General features: G+C 45.8%; 1 protein-coding gene across 1 annotated transcript in view; it reads left to right on the top strand.

The window, feature by feature from the left end:
- The window catches only part of LOC146782812 (uncharacterized), a 109629-nt gene that overhangs the window by 60147 nt on the left and 27540 nt on the right, over positions 1-21942 (top strand). The window contains exons 12-14 of the mRNA XM_085638043.1: positions 12376-12493; positions 16673-16872; positions 17029-17146. Of these exons, the coding sequence (XP_085494169.1) occupies positions 12376-12493; positions 16673-16872; positions 17029-17146 (436 nt within the window). The remainder of the gene's footprint in view (positions 1-12375; positions 12494-16672; positions 16873-17028; positions 17147-21942) is intronic.

Genomic DNA, 21942 nt, shown 5'->3' with positions numbered 1-21942 from the left:
CTGCTATTAAAATCACCCCCAAATTATAACCAAGTCCCCATGTAGTTAATCCACTGCTGTGCTTAAGGCCATGTTATGGGAGTTCTTATTTCAACATTCTTGCAGTTAAAATTATGATAAGTTCATAAGAACAATTGTCGAACTGGCACAAGGGGACAGACCTATAATTTAAGAAGAGTACTTAAGTAAATCTTTACTAATCATGCCAGCTAGAGAAACCAACCCCAAGGTTAACAAACCACCCCTGCCCAGATGTGGCAGCAGAAGCCGGTGTCTCAAGGGGATAAACCTATTGATATGTACATTATCGCGCGCCCAGGTTTCCTGTACACGCATCCTATGATAATCCCTCATTAAACTGTTCAGTTCTCATCCTTCAGTTTACTGGTAATACCAGCCACGTTCTGTAACGGATGTAAATCTGGTGTCTGTACCACAGAGCATGCTCTGGGAGTTGGCATCATCCCAACTTGAGAAGATGAAATGGCTTCAACAGAATCTATAGAAATTGAGCCTTTAGCCACCGGTGAGTCTTCAGTCATATTCTCGAAGTGTGTGCGCAAGATTGTAAATGCCTTCTGACTGACCCATTCCTCTCCTTGGCTCATGTCTTTGAATCTATCCTTTATGTAAATACTAGGACCCTAGCTACTTCCCTTATCTGACTCATCGATGGGAAGCTCTGTGGTCCAAAACCCTACTGGGCCCTTGTGCAAGTCAGTCCACCTACTCCAGTGGGGTAAGTCTTTTGTCGGAAGCCGGTGGGTGAAGTGCGTGTGAGGGCCCTAAAATAGTGTAGGTGATAGTGATGTGTAGGGAAAATTTAAAATAGGGGAGAAGGTCCACTCAGAAAATTTTAATGAACGTGGCCCCTACCCTAATTAAAAATAAGACCAAACGCTAAATCCAACTCGAAGGATGTCGGTTAATTGCATCTGTCAAGTGGTCCCTACACATCACTATCTCCTACACTATTTTAGGGCCCTCACACGCACTTCACCCACCGGCTTCCGAAAAAAAGATCTCTGCCAGGAAGGCCCCATCTCGGGTGCTGATCGGGGATTGTAGCGCCGCCCCGATAAGGAGCAGACCCGATGATGAAGCATGACACCTAGCTGGCTGTGTGAGGGTCTTTTTCCAACAAGGAGAAGTTTCTTCTCCCCTCCTTCACTCTAATACTTACTCTCAATAGAGCTCATTCTTTAACACATTCCGCCTGCTTGCACATTAGGAGCTGCATGCTATTTTTGTTATAGTGGCTTGTACATTTCCATAAATTTGTATAAAATGATCAGATCGCCTTTTGTCATCTGACGTTCATTAAAGCAGCAAAAGTATCTTCTGCAATACAGTATAACGTAATCTGTTCTATGTTCTGCAATCAAACACTGAGTAATGCCTTTTTTTTTTAACGGAGAGTAATCGATTCCGAGAACTGTTGTAATTCAATGCAGGGTAAAGTAACTGCAGTTGCATTCCGGATTATGTAGGAGCCTTTAGTAATGTGGTAATCTGAAATCTTGCATTACAATTGCAGAGTAAAATGATTTTAAAAAATCTACTGTGGAATAAAATTGTGCAATTTCTGGCTGTAATGTAAAGTGGCATTAAAAAATCTGGAAAAGGGGTAATTCAGTATCGCATGCACTGAAAAGTAATCTGAACAATCTACTCCTGTGAACTGAGGTAGGAAATGGGATCTTGTCGCATCCTATGCAGATTAATGACAAGGAAAAGGTCTGTAATTTGGCAACTGCTAGCAAACGAATGCAGTTTATTCTAGTGAAGTGATTCTCATTCTCACTAATAAAGTAAACAATCCAATCTGAACAATTTACTTTAATGTAAGTAAAGTGATCCAAATTACTCTTTTGCAATACATTAAAAGGAATCTGAATTGGGGGCCATTCATTTAGTATTGTAATGGTGATTAGAAATTCATAATCTTGTTCTCTTGTAATGCAAAAGTAAGCTAGTCTGTTCTCATTTAATCCAATACTTGGCGAGCACATATTTCTTCATCTTCCCCACACTTTTGTCTGCTGCTGCTGGTGCTTTGGTTCTATTCACTTGGAATCTGCTCAAGTACCCAGTGCATGTTCTATGATCCCTACTGTAAAGAAGAAAGCCCCCCCCTAAAATACTTTCAGGTCCAAGAGGAAGGGGGAAAACAAAAGCTACTAACACGACAGACCTCTTACCTGACCTATATTGCTTTTTATGACCTATACAGGTTCCACTGTCAGTAACCCACCAATATTATACAGCACCTCAAAGTTTAAGACCAACATTTGTTTTACTATAGTTTATTATATTTTAAACATGTTTTCTTTGTGCAATACAATTTTTTTCAGTTTACATTGCATTATTTTCTTTTAGTATACATATTCAACCAGTCACAAACCTATGTACAAAACCGTACTCCTCTCTTACAATTGAATCAAAATTCATTGCTTGTTACAACTAAATTTAATAAAAGTATCAAGACACTTAAACCAGCAGCAACGTATAATTCGTTCATTCGTACCACTCATTCACACATTCTGTCTACAATCCTACTATAAATGCACATCACTAGAGATTCAGCCCTCTGGGAGGTACCACGTTGTATTGGGGAGATCTGTAGATGCCTAAAGACACAGCTAGTGATGGAATTGTCTCTCCCGGACCACTTCTCAGGGGCAAACTTGGTCTACACTAGTTTCAGTGGCAACGCCACCTTCAGGACCAAAGATTGTGAAGAATCTCACACTCATAAAGGTTGTCTGCGGGATAATCAAAACATGAAATTCATATAAATGGTGGGTTACAGCTATACTTGGTCTTACATAATAGAAGTTAAACTATTTAAAGTCTTCATAATCCTCCTGTGAGGGCAAAATCCCTCTTGCCTATAGCGTTCGTGAATGGAAAAAGTACCCATGTAGTCCTTTCCAGTGCATGTAACCGTGAAAGTGATCTAACATGGAAATTATTAACAGAAGTGCAAAGAGAAGACCTCCACCTTTGCATGCCAAATCATGCAGCACTGCAACTCAGTTATTTACAACAAAGAACCAAACAGCAAAAAAGTTCCACCGCGAGAAGAGAATTAAAGGAATAATTGAAATCAGACTATAATGATTCTAATATACCTGCAACAAAGATCAGTGTCTTAAACCTTTTAGCACAAGGGCCAATGTACACCTAAACTGGCAATCCTATAGATGAAGGATATTAAGTGGCTTACAATGACAACCATATGATGATTATAGTCGATTTATTCATATGTGAGACAGAGCTGACTTATTCTCTATCGCGTATTGGTGGCCTGTACTTCCTCCTTAAGACATCTCTTCTATCGCCCGTATTTTGCAGCATTATCTAATGCAGCGTTGCAGTTATCACTTGTAATATCAATGTCTATGATCCCTCAAATGTTGAAATTGGCTACGCTCTTAATATGCACATTTAACTTTGCTATATAGTCCCTAGTATATGGTACACTAAGTGTACCAGGGCCTAGAAGTTATGTCACTTGTGACTGCAGCACTCCTTCCTTGTCACCACTACAGTGACCATGCAAAACTTTGCTTCAGACCTACCATTGTAGCCTGGCTGTGCAGTTCTAAACCTGCTGAGACAACCCCTTTTGATAGACACAAACACTCCGTGTGTATAGCCACCCCTAAGCATATCTCCCGGCCCATAAGGCAGGGTGCATGGTATTCAAAAGTAGGACATGTAAATGTTTGTAAGGTCATTTTTAACATTAGTGACCATGGTAGGGCCCCACAAGCTGTTTTCACTGAAACAAGGTTGGCTGTTCTATAGAAAAGCATTGGCATACAACATTACATTTAATGTTATCTTAGCTTCGTAACGGCTACAAAATGAATTACTGGACTCTTAAATATTTGTACTAGCTAAAATCACAGGTAAAAAGTGATCTGTAATATTTCAGAGAAACTTGTTTGAGAGTTACCTTTTCCCTGCTTAAAGCTTCTATAAACCCATTTACATGACCTGCTCCTGGGTGACAGTTTGCAAACCGTCCCCATGAGGAGGCTCCAAGAGCTGACACAAGCCTTGGGTGTTCGGAGGTGTTCTGTTCCTCTGGCATGACAACCATCTGGACTGTGCTCATGAACTTGATTAACTTCAGAGGCCTACCCTGTCACAGACATGTTTGAGACTTGGGCTGGGCTTGTTTGTTCACCTAGATGGGCAGGCACCAATCAGTGGGAGAGGAGCTGCCCCAGAACTTGTGTGAAGTGACCACAGAGGATGGGTTGCTTACTCTCCTGGCCTTACGTTTTGGGTGCTAACCTAGAAACAAGGAAATCCTACTCACAAGGAGCCTGGGTGAAAGTTTATAAACGGAAACAATGGCTCATGTGGATTAATGCTCAATAATATGATTTTTGTAAAAAGTCACAAATACAAGGGCTAAATGTAACGTCAGAAAGAGAAGTTAGCCTCATACAACACAGTAGGTAGAAAAACAATTTTTTTATATATATGTATTTACAATAAACAAGCACTTTGAAAAATACAAAAACAATTACACAATCTACAAACAAATAACAGTCTTAATAAAAGCAAAAAACAATCTCAATACACATTTTATAAGAAGAAAAAGGGGGATGGAAAAGAGGTGTCCCAATAACCAGTGGATAAACCCAAGAAAAATTTTTTTAACAAAAAATGATAGTATACAACGGTTTCAATTTGTCATTACAAAGGCGATCAAAAGAAAAGATAGAATAATCAATAACACTTGTTCAATTCAAGTGTCAAAAAATATTTTTGATTCGCCTGTCTCGTCAACGGCGTTTCGACCCCGTCTGAAATAAAGGGTCTCTTCAGGACAGTATAATGTGGGAACACCTAGTCGGCAAGCGTTTCCAATATTGTGAATATCACGTGTCACCGTGTTTAAAGTGAAAGAAATTACTCACAGGACGCCCAGACTGGGTGCCCTATGACGGACGCCTCAGATGGAAGCCGGTAATTAATGTCAGTCTTGTTTGCATAAACAGACTTGGCGTAACAATCAATGCATGTGTTGAACGAACACAGAGCCTGCACAATGGCTGTCTTTTGATTTGGTTGATTTAGAATGAACTGTCTCTATCTACTGCTAACGAATAACTCCACCGCGTTACGCTTCGGCAGGGGAACAATCTCTGGCCTGCATGGTACTTACCTTTTGGGTGGGCACAGTGTCCTGCTATGCCCAAATCAAAAGATTTTGAACCTGTGGAATTGTATGCAGTAAGATGTAAGGAACTGCTACAAAAGTGGATAGGGTTATCCATTGAAAGCATTACCCAATTGGTTACGGAGGTGCCAGGAGTCTCACCCTCCCACATGCTATTACCAGGCATAAATGGGGCACCCTCTTCAGAATACTGCTGACCTGAAGACCGAAGAACTGCATTTACTTTTAAGACCTGTGAGGAGACCTGAAAGACTGGACCTGCTCCCACTTGTACCCATGACCGTGGATTGCAAGGGTCAGTTGGCTGATTGCCTGTTAAGCTACAGGGACACTATATATGCTGCTAGAAACCCTTTTCCTAAAGAGTACAGAGGACTAGTTCCAACATGACCTGCCATCGATCCTGCTGATGGCTTTTGCTGGTGTGAGTCTAGAGTCTGACCAGCTCGGCAAGTGCTGTTCAAGAGCTCCTGGGACCTCTGGTTCTCGGTGTACTCCTCCGAACCGCCTGAAATACCTAGGACTTTGAAACATTTTAGCTGAAGACCTCTGGAGGATCAGGACAAACCTGCAAAGTCAATCTGAAGTTTTTCTTTCATAAGCAAGACTGTTTCAAAGGAACCTCTTGGAGCTATCCGGTCTTGTGAAACCCTATTCAGCAACAGCTTGCAGCCTTGCTCTGCTGTAGTAATTGGAGCTCCAAAAAAGTGAACAACTATTCAGCTGGTGAACCACCTTCCTTGGACACAATATTGAATTTCTCCTACTCTGAACTTTCCTGCCAAAAGTAAACTGCCCCTCTGGGACCTCGTGGAGCCCTTGTCGGCCACAGCCTGCTGCCTTGCCCAGCTGAGTATTTTTGACGGCGGTTTCTGGGACAAAGTCAGTAACACTTCCAGCCAGAATGAACCTGGCTTCTATATCCAAACTGCTCCCAATCGTATTCTGCATTGTATTGTAGCTGAATTTATAACTGCGCACAGCTACCCACCATGGGGTCTCCCAGCGCCAAGGATGGTAATGGCCAAAAACTGAGATGGCTATTCATTGAGGGAAGAGCCAGGTTTTCAGGTCCCTACGGAACTTTATGAAAGTAGGTTCCAATTTCAAAGAGACAGGAAGAGAGTTCCAGAGCTTAGGAGCGAGATGGGAGAAGGAGCGACCGCCCATTCTAACCAATCTAAATCTAGGGATCACATAGTTACCCTGAGATGCTGATCTGAGGGTCTGGGAAGGGACATAAGGATAAACAGGTGATCGCAGATACAGAGGTGCCAGGCCCTGTTTGATTTTGAACATAAAGCAGAGTGCCTTGAATTTAATGCGGCTCTCTATACGCAGCCAATGTAAGTCCCGTAGAAAAGGAGAGATGGAAGATCTCCTAGGGACATTACATAGGAGCCGGGCAGCAGAATTTTTCACCAACTGGAGCTTCTTTTGTACCTCCTGGCTACTACCCAGATAAAGTACATTACCATAGTCAAGGCGGGAGGTGACAAGTGCCTGGACCGCGGTACGTCTAGTCAAAGCGGGAAGCAGCCAGAGGATTTTCCGAAGCCACCTTAAGATGGTAAAACAGGTGGCTGCATACTGACCGCTTGTTGACGCATAGATAGAGAATCGTCCAACAAGAAGCCCAGATTGCGCACATGCGTAACCGGTTGGGGTAGCGGGCCCATTACCATGGGCCAGTGTTTCGGGCCCCAGAGATGTTTATCCTTGCCCAATATAACTACCTCAGTTTTGTCACCGTTGAGCTTTAGTAGATTCGCCTGCATCCATTCTGCCACGCGACCAAGTCCCTCCTGTAAAATAGAAAAGGAACACTCCTTGTTTGAGGATAAAGAGAATGATCTGCGTGTCATCCGCATAAGAATAGAGGGATAGTCCAGCATCCTCCACAATCGAGGCCAGGGGTCGCACGTAGATGTTAAAAAGCATAGGGCTTAGCGTGGACCCCTGGGGAACCCCATAAGCAGATGCACGAATAGAGGAGGAGCAACTAGATGAACAAACCTGAAATGAGCGCTGACACAAAAACGAGGCTAACCAGGTCAGGGCGGACCCGGCCACCCCAGCATTTTTTAGTGCGGTGAGAAGAATAGAATGGGACACCGTATCAAATGCGGCGCTCAAATCAAGCAGGATCAGCGCCGTGGTTTCGCCTTGATCCAAACAAGCACGTAGAGCCTCTGTAACCCCCAGTAGGGCAGTTTCCGTGGAGAAATGAGTGCGAAAGCCTGACTGAGAAGAATAGAGAGCCCACTGCCTCCACATGGGCAGTCAGATGAGTGTTTACATGTTTCTCAAGGATTTTGAGAACATGGGTAGCAAAGAGGACGAAAATTAGTGAAGGTTTTAGGATCAGCCCCAGGTTTTTTCAGAAGAGGGATCACCATAGCCCTCTTCCATTCTACGAGAACAGTAGATTCCCGAAGAGAGGCATTAAGCAATTCTTGGACAACCAATAGTGGAGCGGATGAGAGCTGGCTAAGAATGGCAATAGGCATAGGATCTAGAGGGGAGCCAGATTTCACCTTAGAGGCAATGGTGGAAGGACTCTCGATCCAACAGAGGCCAGTCAGAGATCACTTTCTTAGGAGGAGAACACTCACCATGAATAATATGAAGGCTCACCCCTGGGCAACGGCAAGTCTGCTGCCAGAGAATTATGGATAGTTTCGACTTTGGTGGTAAGTCAGAAATCTCATTACACTGGGATTCCCCAAATGTCGGAGGGGCCGGGGAGGTATCAGCCCCTGCCAGCTTCTTTATCATGGAGAAAAGAGCCTTAGGACTATTACTGGCCTTAGAGATAGTCAGAAATAAAAATCCCTTTTGTTTTCCTGCAGGCCAGGTGATAGTGCTATAAAGCTAATCTATAAGTTAATTTACTGTCCGATGAATAGGTTTTCCTCCAACGCCTTTCCAGGTGTTTACACTTAGACTTCATTATTTTAAGGTCCTGCGTGAACCAAGGGGCTGGGCATGTGCACAAGGGGACGCCTAGTGCATAAAGGAAGATGATGATCGATAGTAGATGACCACCACTGTGACACCTCCAAGTTCAGAGAGGACAAAGGAAGAGAGGTATCGGGGCATGTAGATATCAGCTCAGCATTGAACTTATCCAAGTTCAGTTTAGACCATGCTCTATACCTAGCAGCGTTAAGGGGCAGAACTGGTGTGGCAACACTATCTGAGGTCAAGCTGAATTGAATGGCAAAGTGATCCGACCAGACAAGGGGAAGGGGCGGGATACTACAATCAAGCAAAATGTTAGATAGAATAGGGTCAAGTAGGTGTCCAGCCTGATGGGTAGGTCCTTGATTACATAAAACTAGATTGATTGCCTCACAGTCAGCAAGAAACATTTTGCTCAAGTTATGAGCATCTTCTAAATGAAGATTAAGATCTCCTACGATGATGAAATTTGCAGCCTTCAAAACATAAGGAGCTATCCACTCTGAGAATGAGGAGAGCCAATAGGTAGGTTTATCTGGGGGACGATAACGAAGAATACCCGATAGTCAGGTGAGGTGAAAGTGCTATTTTAAACAACCCGGCTTCACAGTCGGAGTTGCAGAGCCTCTAACCGGCATGTATAGATGTCTTTAAATATGATTGCGATCCCACCACCTTTCCCAGAACTTCGGTCTCTTCTCACTATTACATAGGCAGGCGGTAGAGCACTGGCCACATCCGAATTGGAGCTAGAATGGAGCCAAGTTTCTGTGAGAAATAATGCATCCGGGTGTGCAGTGCTTAAAAGATCAAATATATGTTCCTTATTCTTAGGGAGGGACCTACAATGAATACTCAAATTTAAAAATGGAACTTACTAACAGGTGAGGCTTTTTGAGCGGAGGATTCAGGTTGAGTCTTGCCTCTAAAGCAACTAAAGGTAAAATCGCAACCTGTGCACTTAACCGGGAATCTAATTGAGCATTAAACTGCTCCTACATCCTGGTCGAGCACAACAAGATCACCATGGTTGGCGCTTAACACTTTGGAGCTTGTTTCATTTAACTTTATAAATTCATCTCCATTTCTCCTTATTAGATTTGGCGCTACCAGAGGTTGATCGCTTGTTTTTAAATTACTGAAACCTTTACAGGACCTAACCAGGAAAGTGCCATTACTTGTGGTGGTCTACCATTCACACCCTCCACTAATCCATTTTCTCACGCTAAACATTTGTGTAAAAACCAGAACAGTGTTATTTGCATAGAATGCATGAGTAATGTGAAGCAATGAGCTGACAATGGAGCATGGTCTTAATATTGTAATAACCACTATTTAGCATTGTCTTGGAAAATGTCCAACCCCCCCCCCCCCCCCAACCCCCACAAATGTACTCAAGGGGTTTTGGATAGCTCTCCATCTCTTGATTGGTTTGTTAAAGTGTGAATCATGACTTGCTTCCGTCCACCACTGCATACCGCAGAGGACGGTGGGTCATGCTGCTTCTTCCATTGGCGGTATTACACAGGGTTTGACAGCATTTTGCCAGGGCTGGTGTACCTGGCCAGCTGGGCCACTCTTTAGTTTTAGATTTGACAATTTTTGTATAGGTTTTGAAAAAAATAAAGCCATTTTAAAATAAATTGGATTGCTTGCAGAGGACAGGCCTATTGGATTTTCCTTTTAACCGTGGCATCCCGACCAGCTTTACAACCCCGTGGACCACTCATCGAACGAAGGTCGCACCTATCCTACTACTCTAGTTTTCACTCAACATCCAAAGGTAGTTTTTCCTGGACTGAACACACCCACTCTAACCAGCCTTGTGCTCTTAGGGGAAACCGGTAATGATCAATTTCTTTAATCAAAGTTCCAGCCAAATGGTCATGGGCAGTCAATCTCTTTAGATTTTCTATTCCCATTGACTTGTATTGAGTTCCAGAGTTCACTATAGTATCTGTTGCTCTCACTGACTTTCATTGAAGTGGTTAAACATCAGTGAGTCTGTATTTTGCAGTATTAGTTTAACTTTCCTTGACCTTGGGTCCTACATTCTCTAATCCTTTTAAGTCCAGAAGACCTGACTGTCTTGGTAGGCTCTGACTCTATTTTAGGCAAATTGAGGCCACCATCTTATTCTGCAGAATCCTTGTCATGTCTGCTGTTGTCCCAGATGTCTGATCTTGTCTTTCTAAACTGTGAAAGTGTAAAGTCATTGACTACTAGATAAAACACCCGATCAGTCTGGGACAAGTCTCATCACCATGTCAAACTAGAGCAAATACAGGAATGTTCAAAACTGTGTAGTCTGAATTGATGTCCATTTACCTAGTATGATCATCAGGATTGTGTAGGACGCGAATCTTGATGCAAATAGTCTCAAACTCCTGAACTTGTCCCTTTCTGCTCGGTCATTCCCCCCCCCCCCCCCCCCCCCCCCCAGTATTTTGCCTTCAGTCATGTTTTCTGTACCACTTTTTACCAGTGATGGTGCTTGTGCACTCCTTCAAATCTTGTAAAATTGGCTTACACCCAACTGTCGTATAATTACTTGGAAGTCTGTGCTAAAGGGGTTCTACGTGCACCCATGGTATGTAAATTACGTTCTAGTAGTCTGCCTGGCACACTGATTTTTGCCACACTAGAGTAGCCTTTAAAACATGTTTTTGGCTGGCCAATGCATTCTGTGTGCAGTTTTAAGCTACCATTTCGACCTGGATTAACTTCTTGCCAGGCCCAATTTTTTTTCTTCTTCTTCTTAATGCAGATCACCCCAAGGGTAGGCCCTACCCAGTGCAGAGAGAAGGGTGCATTGTATTTGAAATGTTGCACATGTACTTTTAACTTTACATCACCTGGCAGGGAAACGCTAAACTTCCTTTTTCACAACTGTGAAGCCTACCTCTCCCATAGGATAACATTGGGTTTCAGCATTACATTTAACAAGAACTTTCAATTGGGAGCAGGTAGGAATTCGTGTCTGGAGTTATAATTGAAATCCCTCTTTAATAGTAAAGTTGGATTTCAAGAATGAAATTGCCACTTCTAGAAAGTTGTCATTTTCTCATCCGAACCATTTGGTGCCTGTTCCTGGGTCACATGACTAGGTGCAGTTTGTTTTTGTGGAGGACTTGCAGACAGTGAGACAAAGGTAAGACTGGTGTGGGCAGGATGGGCCACTCTGAATTAACGAGTTGGCAAAGCTGTCACCTCCTGCACTTTCACATCGCAAAGGCCCAGCCTCAGCACACACTGAAAGGGCTTGTCACTAGTTTTGTGTCTACAGACAAACTGGGGCAGGGAGAAAGGATCAAGACATGAGTGTTTGTTATCCCTTAAAGGCTAGATGTATTTTAACAATGTTAGGAATGTTCATTTTACTGTTTGCAATATGCATTCTTGCTATTTGTATTACCTATGTTTTTTAGATGTAATGGGAAGCTGGTTTGCCCTTATGCAATAAATGATTTTAGTGATGTCTATTCCCTTTTTTTTTTTTTTTTTTTTTTTTAGTGTGACATTGTGAAGAGCAAAATAGGTTTGCTTCCATTACCATGGTGCCCCAAATCCTGGTTTCAGTATTGTTACTGACCCAAAAGCAATGATTCCACTTCAACAGCGTATTGGGAGGGGTTCTGCAGGAATACAATAACCTCCCATTTCTCGCTAGAGCATTGACCCAACTTCACCCGTCGGTGGAAAAGAGAACCTTTGTTGCATAAACTATAACTCTGGTGTAGCTCAAAGTGCTTCCTTGCCCTCTCACTTCCTAAGATTAAAGCTAGAGTGCTGCCTGATCTGCTGAAGGTGGGACACAAATGCCTTTGGAGAGCCTTGGCGTGGCCTCTGAGCCCTCCAAGCAAGTGGCTGTGGGAACTTAACCCTATATAGATATGTTATGAAGCACTGTGTAGGCCACAAGTGGCTTCCCGGCACTGAGGCAACATAACCAAGAAGAGAACCCATAGCATGGACAAGTCTTCAAATCCTCCCTTTTCTAGTTCGCTAGGATTTTGTACAAGAAATCATCTGTTCAGGGTCTCCTACTTGTAGGCAAGTGAGATGCTGATGTCCTTCTACCCTTCCCCGCCCCCTTAATCTTGCACCACTTACCACCACGTTTTCTCTTTGCATTGCTAAACCTTTAATTGTATGAAGTGTACAGTGCCGAGTATCTGACTTCGCTATTTCCTTGTCTTTCGTTGCAGGTTCTCCCAGACTATGAGAGGGTGTACACGCTGTATGTCACTGTTACATTGGTCCTCCCCTCCAGCGGCAAAACTATCTCATTCACAGCAGTGGTTCCTGCCAAGCTTAAAGATATTGGTGAGTGGACAGCTGGAAACTTCCCAGAATTTGGGTGTCAGTACTGGTCATCGAATTCTTCCATGGCAGAACTTAATGAGGGTTTGCAGAGTCTCTCCGCTCTACAACGGCCTAGGGCTGAATGGCAGCCTCTTGAAGGGTTGGTAGGGGGATGTTGCAGGGGCCTGCATTCCGCCCCTGTAATTACAGAAGACCCCCCCTCCCCCCCCCCCCCCCTCTTGGAAGGGAGAGCATTGTGCACCGATCCGTTTTACAAACTATGGTAGTTCTGAAGGCTCCTTTACAGCCTAATATTTGTCCGTTTGTGTTTACCCGCTTTGTTACATTCCTGGCTAGTCTCACTGATTATATATCCTGTCCATACATACTCTATATTTAAGGATTGTCCACATTCCTGCATGGTGAGCCGGCGTCATCACAGGTGGGAGCTGCTCAGCTTAATCCCCGAAAGGCCCACGCTCTCCTCTGCCATGGCCACACACACCTCTCCTCCCCACCTCTGTAGGAGCCTCTACAATACTCCTAATGCCCAGTGTCCTGCGGTCTCCAAGTCTGTTGGTTGCCGCCCCTGCCTGGTCCTGGAGACCATGTATTCATTGTACTGGTTCCTGTTCCATCATGGCGACCGTGGCCAGGTGCCTGCTTTCATAAGTGAGGAACCTGAAGTATGATAAACAGCTGACGCTGTAGTGTGCCCTATTGACTCCAATCCACCATGGCCACCACCCAGTGGCCCTGGGTCTGTTACCGCCCTGCGACCTCCTGCCCTCCCCCTCTGTAGAAGTATTTCCCAGGCTCCTGTGCTACTTCTGCTGCCCTGGAGCCATGCCTCCTCATGGTAACTGCACAATAAATGAACAAAATGCAGAAAGGAAGGCAATACCTGATGCAATCTGCCACCTCCTCTCAAACATGGCGGCCAGGTGGGAGCCCAGCCAGCCATTCCTTCAACCTGGCTCGCTCATCTGTCTGAGGGGCGCGGTCTGCATTGGTCTGAGGCTCATTTTGTTAAACCTGATGTAAGATGACCTTAAACTGTGTCCATCCCTGCGTTGCAATTGAAATGTTCCATAGGTGGACTGCTACAACAAATGCCCAAGTGAAATCCCTGTAGGCTATCGATGGAAAATAATCCTGGTTTGATCTGACATTAACAGACCCGGTTTATAAGCCATGCCTGCGAGAGGCGGGCCGAGAGGGACCAATGGCTGAGGGTTGAGCCAAAGCAACCAATGGATGAGGGCTGACCCACAAACCCTGTGCAATGAGCTGACTATGGTACACAGTTGAAGCGATCACAAGCCAGACCGAAGAATAATTATTGGTATTTTATTTAGTGACTAAAATGGAACCCCTGATGGGGCCAGCAAACCACGGTAGTCATTGGAATATCTTTACTGATTTGAAGAGTACATTGGTAATGTGCAAACTTTTGAGCGTCTCTAAAACTAGCCTTGATAGGACTGCTTTTGTCCAGCTCATGCGCACCTACACCATGTATTAATGTAGACTGAACAGTGATGCCTAATCCTACTCTCCAAGAGGTACAGAGTGATGTGCATGAGGGGGTGACAGGGCGCATGCATGAGGGAGGTGGCGGGGTGAGCATATGGGGGGGTGGGAGGGCTACAGGGTGTGTATGGGGGTGTCAGGGCTACAGTGTGTGCATAGGTGGGCTACACGGCATGCATGGGGGGCGGCAGGGCGTGCCTGGGGGGCAGCAGGGCTGTGGCGTGCATGGGGACAGCCAGCCTGGATCGAGCATAAAACCTTTCTTTGACTCTTGAATCTCTTGTAGTTCTTTTGGAATGGAACAAGGCTCCTGGCACTCTGCCTTATTTGGATCTCCTCTGCTCCTCCTCCAGCGTTATCCCTGGGAGTGTTCATTTTTAGGTCTCGCCTGACCCAGCGCATGCGCCGGTCTGGCGAGGCTTATTGAGAGGGCTCCAAAAAGTGCTACCAGGCCAACCTAGAGCTACAGTGCATGTGCGCGCGCCACACTTGACTGCGATTACTGTCACTTTCACGGCCGCTTTGTGCGATCGCATAGCATAGCCAATAGGTCTCGCTTAAGGGACCTTATAAGTATTTAGTTATGCAACTGTTGCATGGCTAAACACTTATAAGGTCCCAAAGGCGAGACCTATTGGCTATGCCAATGCTTGTTTTCCTTTAAGGCAGGAAGTGTTCCCTGCAGTAGCTCCTGAAGGCATGTGAGGAGCCTTTGAGGCAGTGTAGAGCCGGAGTTGAATGACTTCTTCAGTGCATCTTTCCAGTGGTTCACCGGTGGCGTAGAGCCGGTGTCCTGCAGAAGCTCTGGGAGGATCTGGCAGCTCCAGACTGGTCCTCATTCCAGGTCTCTCCAGCTCACTTGCCTCCATTAGTCTTTGGCGCACGAGTGCTGTAAGGCGCAGTCCTAAAGGTAGAGCGCTACATGTCCCGGCATCTCGGCTGGATGGGTAATCTCTTTGGAGGATGTGGGTGGGGTCGAAGGGCTTTGTGTGAGGCCAGGGGCTGCTTCGAATCACTTATTTGGATGGAAGCCATTTACTCTCCCTGGCTGCAGCGCTGGCCTCAATCTACACTCAATGTAGGCAGCTTCCCTTCCTCTCAGAGCCATGGACACCTGACTGGATCCACTTAATGTCTGCAACTTTACACTGTGCACTTACCCACTTTCAAAGTACTTTCACTTCAGCTGTTAAAGGCCTGGGAGACTGCAATCTGTCAAGGGTCACACAGTTTGGTGTAATAGGGTAACGCATTGTAACCCAGGTCTTCTGGTTTCGATTCCACAAACCCAATGTTAACCAATTGGTTGGACTGCTTCAATGGGAGCATTTGTAAAACCAAAATATGTAGCTTATGCGGGCAAACTGGGGCGTTGGTAGACTTGTTGGACTTTAGTGGCTTCTGCTGACTTGTTTTACGTGGGTTGGACTTTCGACTTGGTGCGTGGCATGATCCATCTGGTTGATGTTTGTGTAGCTGGTACCATCTTAGCATGGACCGCACCAGGCACAGTGCCAACACTTAAAGCCTATATGACCTATGTACTGAATCCTGATCCAACTACCAAGCTCTCGGCAGATGGGCCCACCTTGCAGACGTCTACACTGGAGTTTTAGCTGGGCTGGCCGGAATAGTTGTCGCAGTATACCATAGCGTAATGAGCTTTATTTCAGCAATTTGCCATAAAAGCAAACATAATAACTTAAAACTGTAACATCCTGCATTAAAACATTTCAATATAACCCAAGATATAAAATAGTTAAGATATTTATAAAACCCACAGTTAAGGATAGCAGCGTATAGGGGGAGCATAACCGACAGAATATAAAATAATTGAAATGGTTATAATGCCCACAATTATGACTAGTAGCATATAGGGGGAACATCACAACAGTTTTAAAGTGAGTGAATTTCATCTATCTCCTATACTGATTATATGCTGTTAGTCTATAAATAAATCCTAAATGACAGCGGGGTGGGACTCTAGCTCCCAAGAGTCTTGTGTGTCAGATACTGGGCAGCAATGTGGCAGACTGCGTCTCCATAGATGCAAGAAACCGGGAGACCAGACCATTGACCTGTCTGCCCTGAATACCCCAGTTGCAGTTATGTAGTCCCTAATGCCCAAGTTGGGGCATAACCGCAGGATCCCCTCCCTCCTGTGCTTGATACTGTGGGCAAAGGTACAGGACATGATCTACAGTTTCCTTAACGTCTGGGCAAAAGGGGCCGCTTGTGTCCGGTTCAGCATCAACCCGGGTGCACCGCCACTTCGCAGTCAATGATCGACGTGGCAAAGTCACAGTTCTGAACTTGATGTGGAGTTTTGGCACCCGGAGGCTCAATTGTGTCCAGATACCTTTCCAAGAGATGAGTATCTTTAAATTCCATAAGGGTAGAAGTTGGGGTACTGCCCCATACCCGTGCAATTTACAATCTACATATCTCCAATAACGTGTATACGTTTTATAAGATTTCATATGGAAGATTTCAAAGTCTACATATATCTTAGTTTCAGGATACATTCCAGGTTGACACCAGGCAGGATGCAAGGCTTGTGTTCATAGCCATATCACCGTTCTCTTGTACGTATGGTTCACACCTGCAAGGCTACGCGCTTCCCTCTGGTTTGTATTGAATGTTTCATGTCCCTGTCTTTCTCCCCAGTTCCTCCCGTATACAAGGGCTCCTGTGGCGTCCGGAGACTGATTATGGACTTGACCCATGGTTCCATGGACTGGTACTGGTTGCCCTACATCCGTGACCTTCCGCTGACCGAGGAGCTGAGCAGATCATACATAGTGGACGGCAATAGCTCTGTGTTCCACCTGGAGGTGCCTGTTCCAGCTGTCGGCTTGGTGTATGAGGTACAGTATACTTATGTGGCTCATCCTAGGCGTGCTTGCGTTTGTGCCATCTCACCAGCTTATGGCTGTAAAGCACGAAGCTCACTACTGTGGCAGTTGTATTCAGGGAGGTGGGACCCCCATCCTTGAATGCTCTAACAAGAACTTTGTGTTTAGGAGGTCACCCTGAAAACGACTGTGGTCAGACTGGACTTCTCCCTGAAGGACAACAAGACATTGGAAACCATGAGCTCCTTTTCGGTTACCTGCAAGTTCCCGACTGGCCGGATGCTGGGTAATGCCCTTTTACTGTATTTGGGTCCGCCCCCCTACTCCTGACCCCCACCCCCCCACCCTCCCTTTGTCCATTACAAGAGATCAGCTCTCCTGAATGAAACAAGAGCTCTGGCGTGGTGGTTGGGGGTAGTATGTTTTTCAATGTGTTGAAAGGGTGGGGACATCAAAAGCAACTTGTATTATGGTGTCTGGGATGGAATTTCTATTTTGGAATGTATGGGTGTACATAGTTTAGAGTTTGGTTGCATTTATTGCACCAAATGCAGAGGTATAAGGACCCATAGAGGACCATAGAATATGGAAAAGCTTTTATGTATGCTGGCTTAATCATTAAACCCCCCCCCCCCCCCCCCCCAATCACTCGACTACTAGGATTGTGGCATGGAGGACCGAATTATGGGGCAAGAGCATTTAAATTATGCTACAACAAAATGCAAATTATGCACTACTTTGAAAGTCCGTGATTGGTTGATGAGGACCCCTGGTCATTGCAGTCCCTTCTCCCATGTGCATCTATAGGAGTGATGCTTAATCGCCCCCCCCCCCCCCCCCCCTGACCTTCAGGCTCTGATTTTAGAGACCGGAGCCACTTGGAGCTTGTTTGACCATCTTACTGACTTACTTTCCTTCCCCATCTATGAGCCAAACCCCACCCCACCCGTCATCTCTACCTTGGGGTGCAATCGAAGGAAATAGCCCCACACATAGCCAGTGGCTACTGCCCCCTCGTGAGGTGACCAGGAGACTGACGGGAAGCTGGTTCTAGGGAGGTGTCTTGTATGTCTGGGAGAGGAAGATACCACCTAACTGGGGAGGGAAGAGGGGCGGGGGTTTAAGTCGCCCTTAGCCAGACCCTGTAGATACCAGTGACTTTTGGCTTGTATGTTGTGTGCATGGGGTTAGTGTGATGTCTTTGTTTGAGCAAGGAGAGCATGCAAAACTGCAGTAATAGAATGGACACACAGGTTTCCAAAGCGCTTCTGTCAAACCGTGCACATGGAGTCTCGTGCTGCTTGAATTGTAGCGCCTTGATGCACTACCCCGTTTTGGGGTCTTGCCTTTGCCCTGGTGCAGCTAGAACTGTCCAGCCTGCTTCAGCCCTTAAACACTAACCTTTGTCAAGACACCCATTCTAAGCCTAGCTGTGACTGGACATTGCAAATGGTTTGTCTGAAGTTGCTACAACCGCCAGGATCACCTTTGATAGCTCGCCTTGCGCACCCTTGGATTATCAGTCATAACATTAAATGGAGAATCTACAGGAAGGGGAAAGGAAACCGAAACAGTTAGTGTTTTGTACAGTAAGTACTAGCTCACATGAACTCATCTTCTGAATTGTACCTGTGGCTTTCTATACCTTGAGGCCTGCTGTTTTGAGGCAGCCATCTGTTGCCACTCTTACAATTACTGTGCACAGGAGAAAAATGTAGCGCCTGAAACAGTCACTCATGTATGCTGTGCCTTGAAATCGCATAAATCTTTCATTCGTGCCATTTTAGAGGCAGGAGCTTATTTTAACACCGTTGTGACAATTCTGCTGTAAAATCCCCATTTCTCCTCATTTTTCTCAATGTTGTAACTGTGTAAACTGGGGGATGCAAAAACTCTCCTTGCCACTACAATCTACAGTTTCCAGATCTTGGGCTCACCACTCTACAGGATCAGCAGCCGCCAGGGTGGCTCGTGCCTAGGAAATACATAGATCTTTTAGAGGTCACTCAATGTCTCTTCGGACCTGGTCAGATGCCTGACGGCTGCCTGACACATTTACCCACTCAAATGCCACATATTACATGCTGAAACCGGTTAGGGGCGGTTCGCTGATACTCCTGAGATTGCTACCTTATCGCAGGGCCTCGAAGGGTCGACCAGTATCTTAGCCCTAAATTTCACTTATGCCAGTTTCTGTGGGGAGAAGCTCTCCTCAAGGGTTCTTATGGAGATGCATTACGTAGTGTTACCAATGGGGATCCCAAAACAACCCCTATTGCAGAAATCTATATGGGATGAGGACAAATGAACCCACTTGGATACCCCATAACTCTCCTTGCTTTGGAGGCCGCAGTGGGGAAGTAGACTCGGGAAGCATTGAACGGGACCGCATTGCTAGGGGTTGCTGTAAAAGCAGGCGTACTACCAGACTTCATCCAAGGCGGCGGCAGTAGTTAGCCTTGTGTCCATCCTTCTATGACTCTGCAAACTGGGTCAAGAACAACCCTTTCTGCTCTTCTCATGGCCGCAAGCAGTGACGGGCTTCTCATGGAGAGCTAGAGTGGGATCGAGAGCTCCGAACTCAACCACTCCGATGACCACTTAAATGACGCGCCTGCTTTATCGCCCTCTGTTCGAAGAGTGGAGTTATCCGATCTATAGATATTTACTTTAACGTACTCCTCGGCAGAGACGCCGGATTAGTTCATTAGGTATCTGTTCCCTTGGAGTAGCTTTCAGTTCAATAGTTTGTAACCAGAGTAAGGACTGCTTGGGCACCAGTCACTAATCCTGCTGCATAACAGACCTGCACGCCTACCTCATTCCTTCCTGCCTCATTACCTACTTGTATGGTTGCTATTGGCCTTCACTGGCGGGCATGTCTGTGGCTGGTGCTCCTGCGGCATAGACTGGTGCAAAGTCTCAGCAGTTTTACTTCAGACTGGAGGCACTTCAGGCCTGCTGACTGACCTCCAGGCCGAAATCTGCCAGTGCTTTGGTGGCCTCAGGCCAGGTTCACATGAGCAAGGCTTCTAGCAGTTGTGGCCTCTGGGTTGGAACCTGCTTCCGCTGCAGCTGTATCTCCACCTCCGGGTTAACTGGGGGGGGGGGGGGAGGGAGGGGTCTGCAGCATCACGTTTTGAGGCAATGCAAGGATGCTGGACAGCCAGGGAGGACTTCTTGGCTTGTGTGGCCCACTGCAGGGGCTTTGATAGACTGGGGACCCTTCACAGCACTGATCAGCTGTAACTTTGATCCCAAAAGCAGTCCGCAACTTCTAGGTGTTCCTCATGCTGGGAGCACACCCTCGTGCAGTGCCACGCGTGCTCCTCTCAGAGCAGGCAGGCTTCTATGTGCTAGGCAGACCTCGCGCCCCTGCCTCAAGTTGTGCAGACATGGGGTGATGTCCCCTCACTTCCGGGAGCATGGCTGTCAGGCAGACATCCGGTTATTCAGCAGTCCTTCCAGTACTCTGCAGAGCGCTCCCCTCCTGGGTCATGAAGAACTTGGAACTGGAACAAAGTGTACTGGTTTACGTTCCCTAGTCTGGAAAATATGTTGAAAATTGATTTGGATCCACGATATTAGGTCCAGAACCAGTTTCTGGGTGGGTTTCCTTTCAAATGTCCTTTTCTGGCTGCACGGTAATGACTCGCAGTAAAAGAATCTTCAAAACAAGCATTGGCATAGCCAATAGGTCTTGCCTTTGGGACCTTGTGTTTAGCCATGCAACAGTTGCATAACTAAATACTTATAAGGTCCCAAAAGCGAGACCTATTCGCTATGCAAAGCGGCCGCGATAGTGAAAGTGATCGCAATCAAACATCAAAGCGGCCGCGAAAGTGAGGCGCCCGCGCACATGCACTGTAGCTCTACGCTGGCCTAGTAGCACTTTTTGGAGCCCTCTCCGTCTCGCCAGACCAGCGCATGCGCTGGGACAGGCGAGACCTAAAAACCAATGGCTTCATGAAGGCTGAGATTGCTGCCCTGGCTGTCATCCGCCTTCCTGAAGCAATAATCTGGACAGACTAAAGGGCATGTGCATTTAGAAACCTCTCCTTGAACAGCGACCCCCTCCCCCTACCATCTACCTAATGGTGGTTCTGGAGAAATGAATGTTCTTCTCCTCCCCCCCCCCCCCCCCCAAAATCCATAAATTGATCTCCTGAGCAAACGCATGTCCTAGGAACTCTGGTTCCCCAAGGAGAATTTAAGTTAATCCCCAAAAACGTGTTCAACATTTTGTACTAACCACTTTAACACTCTTAATACAATGAAAGAATGATAATTATAAGATTGCTTCTTGTCAAGCAATGGTCTGTACACCATTCTTTTCACGAATATTAAGTGTCCTTACTGATAGAGAAAAGACACGTCGATCTGGTTTTTTTTTGTGCTTTTTTTTTTTTACTAGTCAGATTTGTTATGACAGCAGAGGCATTACCAAGATATTCGACATCAAAAGTACTGCGCTTGGAAAGACAAGCCCCTAATTATGGCACTAATCATTTAAGTACGAGCGACATGTACAGGATTTTCCCTAATCTCGACATCAAGAAATCCTCACTTTTTGAAAAGGCGGAGGTGGTAGCAAATTACTTAGGAAAAAGGTAAACGTAACTCAAATGTCTGGGTGAAGGAATGGGAATTCACTTCACTTTCCATCCAAATTTCAACTGCAAGGCGAAAATAAATTTGGAAAGAAACTCGCATCCCCTTACATGCCGAATACGCTAAATGGCGGCACTCTGAACTGCCAGACACACCTGACAGAGTTCGACTGTACACAAAATGTCTCGTTGTCGTCTTCGCCCCTGCGCGCGCTTGAGGCAGCTGCATAACTCCAAGTATGCAGAGGCAGTACACGTTTCTCAACTGAGCACAACCAGAGATTTTCTGTTGGCACTTGCGAGAGCCTTTCTAGCAACACGAGCACTATCGTGTGTGTGTGTGTGTGTGTGTGTGTGCGCAATATAATGGAGAGCACGGGGGCGACACGGGGTTAAATAAAAAAAAAAACTGATGTAAAATCGAGCGACCTGCTCTTCCGCGCTCTTATAGCCACGCTGACCCCACATGGTC

The sequence above is a fragment of the Triturus cristatus genome, chromosome 12 (genome assembly GCF_964204655.1).
Source record: "Triturus cristatus chromosome 12, aTriCri1.1, whole genome shotgun sequence".
NCBI lineage: Eukaryota > Metazoa > Chordata > Amphibia > Caudata > Salamandridae > Triturus > Triturus cristatus.
Note: the sequence above shows the minus strand (reverse complement) of the source record. Positions and strands in the feature narration are given on the sequence as shown.